This window comes from Pygoscelis adeliae, unplaced genomic scaffold (assembly GCF_000699105.1).
Source record: "Pygoscelis adeliae isolate BGI_AS28 unplaced genomic scaffold, ASM69910v1 Scaffold56, whole genome shotgun sequence".
Classification (NCBI taxonomy): Eukaryota; Metazoa; Chordata; class Aves; order Sphenisciformes; family Spheniscidae; genus Pygoscelis; species Pygoscelis adeliae.
This window is the reverse complement of record NW_008824944.1, coordinates 775,088-784,266: the sequence shown is the minus strand read 5'-3', so window position 1 is coordinate 784,266 and position 9,179 is coordinate 775,088. Positions and strand designations below refer to the sequence as shown.

General features: G+C 43.4%; 1 protein-coding gene across 1 annotated transcript in view; it reads right to left on the bottom strand.

Annotated features, from left to right (window-relative positions):
• Window positions 1-5,516: 5,516 nt before the first annotated feature.
• Window positions 5,517-9,179, bottom strand: part of DCT (dopachrome tautomerase) — a 20,024-nt gene continuing 16,361 nt past the window's right edge. The window contains exons 7-9 of the mRNA XM_009325569.1: window positions 9,146-9,178; window positions 7,931-8,132; window positions 5,517-5,698 (exon numbers count right to left, since the gene is read on the bottom strand). Of these exons, the coding sequence (XP_009323844.1) occupies window positions 5,517-5,698; window positions 7,931-8,132; window positions 9,146-9,178 (417 nt within the window). The remainder of the gene's footprint in view (window positions 5,699-7,930; window positions 8,133-9,145; window position 9,179) is intronic.

Here is a 9,179-nt window from a genome sequence, read left to right as displayed (position 1 = left end):
AAAGAGTGTACTTGGCCTGAATAAAAGGGTGATTTTTCCTTCTGTTAAAAATCCAGCTTTTTCTTTTCTCAGGAAGGATTGTGCTTTGCCTTCACAAGTGGCATTTTTCAAAGCTCCAAGCTGAATTCTAAATCCATAGGGTTTGGCACACCGAGTGGGGGTACACATCTGCAGGAGAAGCAGGCTTTCTACACCTCGTCGAAGCTCCCATCTCCAGGCATGGGGAGGAGATGCAGCCGCCTTGGGATGTGACACAAATCTGAACAGTCTTAGAGCTGCTCTAAATGAAGCCATTTTTTCACATCTCTGCTGGACAGCTATGCCAAGGGGACCGGCAAGACCGTAGCATGCCAAGCAAGAGTGCACCTGCTAACCACGAAGCCAGTTGCTGACGTAGGTCCTAAGGACTGTAAGTAAATTTGATGTGCATCTGCCAGGGCTGAGCACACCGGCTCCCCTCACGATCCTCTCGCCGTGCACAGCCAACCGGAGCAACACAGAAAGAAGCAGCTCTTTGGCAAGGTCTCCCCACCCTGCGCAGCTGCTGACCATGGGATGGTAGGACACGGCAGCATGAAAGACAGTGGAAGAATTTGTTGATGAAAGCCAGGCTGGAGTTTGACAATCTCCAGTTAAAATGAAAAAGAAATCCAACGAAGAAGGCTTAATAAGCACTTCAGGCTCTATCTGAAATTGGCGGCAACCAGCCCAAAAGAATCCAGTCATCAGCCTTATTCCCGACAATAACAGCTTCTGAGCATTTAACGTGTTTAGTAGCTTTTCAGTTAACTCAAGCCGAGGAGGCAACTGTGAAACTGTTACAGATATTTGAGCAATAAAGCCTCCACATAAAAATGAAGCTGCTGAAAGATGTTTTCAAGCAAAAAGCACCAAAAAAAAAAGCCAGTGGAACCTCAGGAGACCTTCTTCTAAGGCAGAAATCAAAAACTGTGCTAAGAGATGGGATGGACCAAACCCTCAGAGACGGATGGCAGGGAAACAGGCCTGGAAGCAGCCTGGGACGCAACAATGAAATCACCAAGGAAGGTGAAGGAAGCTTCAATAGGGGACTTTGTGGCCACACCACTGAACGTTTAAGCACCTGTCTCCCAGGCATCAATCCACCTAATGCAATTCACCATATCCAAAACAGACAGCTGAGCTCTCTGCTACATGACCGAACAAAATCAGGAACCACAAAAGGAGACCCACCACAGGCAGAACCACAGTGCTGAAAAGTAGCTTTGTAATCTAGTCTGTGAGAAAGCCTGAGGGCAGAGATAAGGGCTGAAAAGACTTCATCTGAGCTGGAGATCGAGTCACGGCCTCCTTTATTCAGGCACTTGGAAGTGGGCAATGCTTGAGTCAGGCCATGCTTTCCTTCCATCCTGCCTGCTGAAGTTGCTCCAGGGTTCATGGGTTTGTCAACAGGAGAGACAAGGCAGTGAAGGGAGACGAGACAAACAGGGAGGGATCATCTGCTGTGGAAGAGACCTGACCACTTACTCCCTCTCTACTGAACAGCTTGGTATGTTCAGGTTTCTCACTTTCATTATCACATTTACTAGCTTAGTTGCTCTCTGCAAATCCCATCTGTCCTGGCACAAAGGGTGGCCTCAGGACCCCTTGAAGGGGAAATACCTGGAGACGATAACCACCATTAGTGCAGACAGGATAGGTGAAGAAGATCAGGACAGGCAAAGTGAACCAGACCTGTGGACGCTGCAGTTAGGTGCATACCTGGAGCCCTATTAAGTGATAGGTTGAGGGTCACATTTTCTTCTCATGTTTCTTCCTTGGAGGGCCCCCTGCTAGTGTCAGAGCATGACTTTGGAGCTATACAATGCAATGGCTTATACATTTGCTTAATCTGAAACCCAGCACAGAGGTAACTTTTGATGTCCATGGTTTTTCAGCCTTTAGGAGAGGAGGTAGCTGCCCCCTCACAAGGAGAGAGAGCTGGTACCATTTCTTCTGGCCATCCAGGTCTTGGAAAGCCTAGTTTTAGCAAAGAGCTCTGGATAATGAGTATCTGCTGTGTCTCAGCTGCAGGAGCACTGAAGTAGAGCAGGATCATAGACGCAGCCTTGTTCGTAACCTGACTTTCTCCAGGCAGCTGTGTGCGGGGCACTGAACTGGCTGCATACACTGCATGAAGGGCCAAAGGGGGTACCTCAGGAAACTAAGTTTCCTTCCTGGTTGCCATCAGCCTACATGCCTGGTTCCATAAACGTGCATCTTCACTACTAAATTTAGCTGATAGTCTTTGAATCTGCTTCTCTTCTTTCTCTTTTCTTCCCATCACAAGCACAGACACACAACGTCTCTCCCAAAAGCAGTGTAAAGCAAGCAGTTAATAGAAGCAGAAGGTCAGTAATGGCATTGCAATTTCCAATTTTACAATAACAGCCATGAGATGTGGTTGCTTTACGTTGCTTCTTTCCTAAATCAGGGGCAGAATCGGAACAGATTCCTTTTCAAGCATTCAGCTAAACAGCCAGCAATGAGATTTATTTTAATTCAGAAAATAGGTTCTCACTAATTCCTTCAGAGAATTTTCATTACAATCATTTGCACAAAGGCACAGGCCATGACTGACAGAGATGATGTGGCTGCCACCAGCTTACTACAGAGTCAAAAAATTAGGCACCTTACCCACTGGATGACTCGGAAAGAGGCATTAGCTGCCCATGGATCCAGTACAGCCAATTGAGAGAGCAATTAACTAGTGACTAGAGAGAATTAAACTCCTCAGAAAGATAATCCACACAAAAGCCCTACAGGCAGAGCTGGAAGCTGCATAGGTCTAGCTAATAAAAAGGCTGAGAAAGGGATGTTTTTGAGCACTTCTCCCTCTCCAGAGCTTAAACATCTCATTTGCAGCTGTGTGTTACATGCTCCAGTGTGATTCAGAACCTTTTGTCAGAAGAAAGCAACAATGCGGGGGGATTTTTTGGGGGGGGGGGGGGGGGGGGGGGGGTGTGTGATGTTTACACCCATCTCAGCTTGAAGTCATTCAGGAGTGCACCTCCCATCTGCCAGCAAAGTATCTTGAGTAAAAAGCAACCACAGAGATGGATGTGCTGGTCCCTCATCCTTCCTCCCTGGACTGGGCTGGGTGACTGCTCAGTTATGAATGTGAGAGGAAAAAGCGATGGACAGAGGTGGTCCATGGGCACCAGTGACCCCTGTCCCGGGTGGGCACTGCCCTCCCTGTCCCCATTTCGGTGCCTGCCCTGAGCCCAGCGCTGCCAGCAGTCTGAAGGCAGGGCACCCCAGCGGGCACCGCTCCATGCCCCCACCCCACACTGACTCCAGGAGCTGAGGTCACGCTTTGCACTGATTTGTAGGACCAAAATCCCAGGGTGTCCTGGGCTCTGTGGAGATTGGGGGTGGTGTGTTTTCAGCACTGTTTCCCTCAGCTTAGGAGTCTGTGGGAGTCTTTGCCTCTGGTTATGGGACAGAAGAGTCCCTTTTCATCTCACCCTGGCAGTAATAGCTTCAGTACAATTTATGCAACAACAGATTGCAGGTATTTACTAACACCTGCATAAACCAGCAACAAAAAATGCCTCTTCTGTAGTTTGGGATGAGTGGAACATTAAAACATGTAAAAGCAACCTTTACAATCAGACTTGCTACAGGATTTCCTCCCACCGTTTTGTAATGTGCCTATGCTCAACTTTCTTCCTTTTTAAGCATTTCATACGAATTTTATCTGTACTTCTTCCTTTCACCAAGGACACAACTTTCCTTGGTTGCAGACCAAGACTGTACTTTTTAAAAAGGGAGAAAAACAGCTTTCTGGTGTCACCAGGTAATTTTCCAGTAAGCCGCGAGAGGGCAGGTTGTGCTCTCTATACAGCTTGCTTCAGCCAGATTTTTACAAGCAACTGTTAAGACCAGTCACAGTTTTAAAGCCCTAATTATTAAACTAAGGCCCAGTGAGTGGAAAGAGTAACACACGGATCTTTGACCCTAGCATTTTTTATGTGCATAATATCAATCTAATGCCCTCATTGCTTTTCTTCTGGAAAGGAAAACAACTTTCTACTCGATTTACAAGTGAGAACTGAGCAACTCTCCCTTGTTTTACCCACCCGCTCTTAGGCAAAATCAGTTCTAACAAGTTAGCTGCTATGCTGCATTTTTTACCTTTCTCCCCTGGCTCTTTCCTTCCTCTACCCCTCTGCCACTGCCACTTGCCCATAACCAGGGCAGCACCAGGTGGACAACGATCTGAGCATGTGGTGAGTACATCATAACTTTGCCCCAGAAAGTCCACATTTTAGAGGTAATTTTTGTGAGTTACACATATTCAAAGCTAAGTATATGTGAAGACCTACTGCGATCTTCTTTCTAGTCCACATGGCTAGTATTGGGCAGGCCTAGAAGACATACCAGAAATCGTTACTAACTGGAATTTTTTTTTCCAGGCTACAAAAGCATTGTTTTCCTAAGACTCAGGACCTTAAAAAAAGCAAAATCTGAGCACTCCATTACTGTAATATATTAAGCACCAAAGCTGACACAATCTGTTCAGGACTTCATTTGCTGTGTAAAAACCCTCTCTCAAGATAACATAGGAGAGCCACCCAAATGTGGTCCAAATCCATGTCTAAATAAAGAAATATATATGGAAAGTATAAAGGAATGTTTAAGACAGGGTCTAGGGAGTGCCACATCCGAGCCTGATCCCCTACCTGCATCCCCTACCCCTGGTTAATGCAAACTATCTCAGTCTTGTTACCTTGAGACCTGGGTCCCAGACTTTGGAAATTTAAGTCTAGATTCGTGAAACAGTGCAGCAGAGCCAAAATAGAGAAAGATGAGCACCATTTTCAACTTCTGTCACAGGTCCCTAACACAGAGGTAAAACACAAGTGTATACCTAGCTGTCAGGGAACTCCTGCTCTTAAATTTTAGGAGAATTTGACTTTGGAGGTTTACCTACTGTTAACATCAGCTTTATTGGAAATAACACATGGAATTTATCGTGCTTCTGAAATAAACTGTAACCAGGGGGTTCCTATAGTATTTTGTTAAACGGCATGAAACATTTTGAACCTTGAAAGACGACTATGTTAATATTTATTGATAACTGTAAAATAAAATGTTATTCAAATATATATGTAGACTTAATAACTTTCAGCACATCTCTGAGCTGCTAAATGAAATCAAAGCCACACTGAGGTGAAAAATTATCTTGGTTATTCAAGTTGGTTTTCTTCTATTTGGATTCTCAGCTGTCTTGATCTAAACCTATAGAAGATGACTTACAAGTGTCACACACTCCAGATAATGTTTGGTAATGAGAAAAGTCTAGCCTATCTTGGGCCTTGCACATATGTACCCAGACACTTCATATATTACAGTTCACAAGATAACGGGAAAACCTGAATGAGAACAATGTAGTCAGCTGCCGAAGGAGTGTGTGATAAACTCTCAGCTAAGATCTCGGTAAGGCAATCAAGGTCACTTCCTACAAGAATAAACAAAGAAATAAAGCGAGGGCACTAGGCCTCTTCCATGTACTTTTTGGGGCTGAAGCTCACATTCATCAGTGGTTCAAAACCTCTTCTCTGCCTTCGGTGCTGGAAAAGTACAAGCAGCAGAACGAGCATGGCCAGGGCTATAAGTGCTCCTCCAATTGTGGATCCAACCACGACAGCCCACGCTTGGGTTTCTTCAAGTGAATCTGGAAATATGAAACGTCTGAAGTGAGGACAGCCCATAATTTCATTTCTCAAATCACAGGGAAGAAAGAAAATAGCCCACAGCCTGCTATTTATGATTACTTGTGTGGCTTAGAGACGCGCTGGCCACAGGGGAAGCTGGTAATGCACCGTGTAAGCAACAGACATACCAGAGCCAGAGATGTTTCCTGCCAGAGAAGTCTACAGCTGAATTTAATCGTCAACCTTTCATACAAATTAAAGTGTTGAGAACGGGAAAGGTCAACAGTGACAAGACAAAAAGATCATTCTCTTATCTAATTTGGACAAAATTATGAATTATTTAAACAATTCTTTCTATAATGACATTTCAGCATAGCTGTTTCCAAGCTATTTTTGTCAACACAAAACCCTCAGATTTTCCTATAGACCACAAAGCAGCCTATTGTCAAACTTTTAACTGAAAACACTACTTAGTGTGGTTCTGCCAACCAGCTCCAGATAACATCCTCTGATTTTGAACCACTTCTGGGGAAGCACTTGTGTCTTCTAAGATAACGTTGCCCATTCTTATAATAACCCCGCTCCACTTGGCTGAATAACTTTATTTTGTGTTTTCATTTATGCTTTCAGAAGCAAAAATTGCCTGCTGGTCTGTTCTGAAAAATGCTACATATACTGAGACGGCAATAACTACATTTGCCTAAATATTCAGTAAAAACTCTCAAAAGGGCTTAAGATATTTAGAAGGAACTTAGACTTATAGGCTTAAATACAGATGGCTCAAGGCGATGTCACACTGACTATAAAAGTGACTAAAAGTTGTGTGCCCCAATCTGCAGTCTCTGTCAACAAAACAGTTGAGGGCAATCATGTCCAAGTTCAGTAAGGTCCCAAAATGAATTGTTTACCACTTTACCATCTCTCAAGTAAGAGCCAGCAATGTGTTACATGTTGATTTCTAATGTGGTTACATGAAGGAGAATTAGCAAGCTACATATTTAGAAGAAGACAAGGGTTTGGATGTAAAACCTTTATTGTCTGAACACTGACCATGCAGACAGGGATAGAAACGCTGCTTCACAGTGAGCTAACAATTTATTTAGGTGGGAGTTGAGAAGCAGCAGAATCACAAGCTGCTTTTTTTCCTCTCTGGGTACCTCATGCCCAAGGGGCAGCAGCATTTCCAAAGCAGGAGGGAGTACAGTGGTCCAGAGGGAGGAAAACTTAAACTCCATAAAAGGAGAAGTTTAAATTTTCAGGGGAAATTAAGGGGTCACCCCTGAGAAAAGCACTGCAGAAGCAGCTAGCATGCCTCCAGAATTCAGGGCTCCCCTGTATGAATGCAGCCTGAGGACAAGGGTTTCAATCTTTTGCAGTCTAGAGACCTTTGAACAGTATCCACAGATTAAAACCACAGATATGTGGTAAGCATTTAGAAAAAATTTCTGGCCGCACAGGTTAGATAAGCACCTAGTGCCTCTCAAAGGAATTCCGAGGTGGAGAAAGAAACTGTGCAGATTTAATCTTTGGTAAAGCATCTGAAGCATGGTTTTCATGCATTTCTTACTCTTGCGCCTTTTACAAATATTTGTAACTCCTGTTGCAAATTCTGGATTTTGTGCATAAATACTTTGCTTTCTTGTTTTTTGCCCTTATCTGATTTGTGTCAAAGGTAATTTCAAACGAATAGACAAACCCTAAGGCACATCACACCCATCGACATGGAAAATCTTTAAAATTGGGGTTTTACAACACAAAACACCCAAGTACATCTCTCCAGGGTATCCAAAGACTAATGGAGTTCATCTCTAATGAGATTAATGGCGCAGGATTATTCAGGGCTCTGTGCAAAACAAGTATTTTCTACTGACCGGCGTTAGCCAGACGAGCTCCCTGGCAGAGTGCCTGACCTCTGGCAGATTAAAGGATCCTGTAACAGGCATAAACAGTGCTGGGAGCAGGAGCCAAAATCAAAGATTCCTCAACGCCAAAGGAGCACCGTCGTCAATGCCGGAGCAGTTCAAGCTGATCCATTTTGCAGCAGAGCAAACTAGGTATGTGCACACTTGTAGTTACCACGGCTTACCTGGTGAGTTGTAACTACCTGTGCTACAATATGTGATTGCTAGTGAGCAGGTGAATAGACCCAAGTGTTTTGTGAAAGTGCCTTATTTTCCAAATGCCTGTGCCGTTGAAAACATGAACTGTCTCATCTCTTGGCCTGGAACAGCCTCCACACCTCTGAGACGTACCTGGCAGGTCAATGGCGTAGGTGTAGCCGAGCTGCTCCGCAGTTTGGAAGAGCTCGTCGTTGGTCACAGGAGGGAAAAAAGGCACCATGTTATACAGTCTGTTGTGACCGATGGGGGCCAGCTCCTCAGGCCAGGCATTGTCAGGGGGGCTAAACCGCTTCATCCACTCATCAAAGATGGCATCAGTAAAGGAGTGAAGAACCTGCAAATCCAGGCGCATATATAGGTATATATATGGTATATATAGCTAGGTATATAGGTATATATACGGGTATATAAAGCACTAATACAGGAAAGTTGTTTCCAAGTTAAGTTCAAACAACTATTACAAAGGTCTGGGGCAGTTCAAATTAATTTCTGATGTACTCATGTTTTTTAATTATCACCCTGGAAAAAAATTTAGAAAATATCTTACAGAAAATAATCTTGCATATAGAATTACAGCATAATGAAATGAAGATTCCGTTGTGTAAGAAAGGAATTAATGTAGGAATTCAAGAATTATTAAGGAAATAAGCTGGAGAACCACTACATAAATATTTGGGCTGATTTCTCCAACAAAAGATTGCAATCTTAAAATAAACGTAAGAAAGAAATTAATTGTATTAGAATTTCTCTATATAATCCCTGTGGATTAATCTAAAAAAGAGGAAAAGAAATTGGCATAAATTTATTAGGAGAGAAAGATGTGTAAGCAAAGTCAACTGTTTCATTTGCACATTGCTGTTTGTGCTGCTCACTGCAGTGCAGCACTGTACCAACACACCAGGGAAATCATATTATTTCTATTCCCCAAGAGATCCTAAAATTAAATGTGATTCCTTTTAGCCTGTGAAGTTTTAAACAAAGAAAGAAACTACTCAGTCTACTGCTCTAAAGTAACTAACCCTACTTTCAGTTTTTCTCATTGCTGTAAAAGTGTCTGATATAAGCCATTAAATTTAGATACCATCTAATCAGAGGATTCAGGGCAACATGACTTGGAATAGCAGGTCTTCTCCCTAAAAACTTATTTTATATTTCACAAATCACCCTGAGATTTCTTCCCTCTTTATTTGACCATTATGCAGGCGTGGCAGCGTTCAAGAAAAGAGAAAAGATTTCTCCTTTTCTATTTAAAGGGAGTTCACTTTACTTCTGTTCTGCAAACTTCTGGTGAGACAGCAGCCTTTGAGCCACAGACACTGCCACTCAGGCTGGGGGAAAAAGACATACCACAAAGATGGGATCGTTGGCGGCTGCGTGAGGG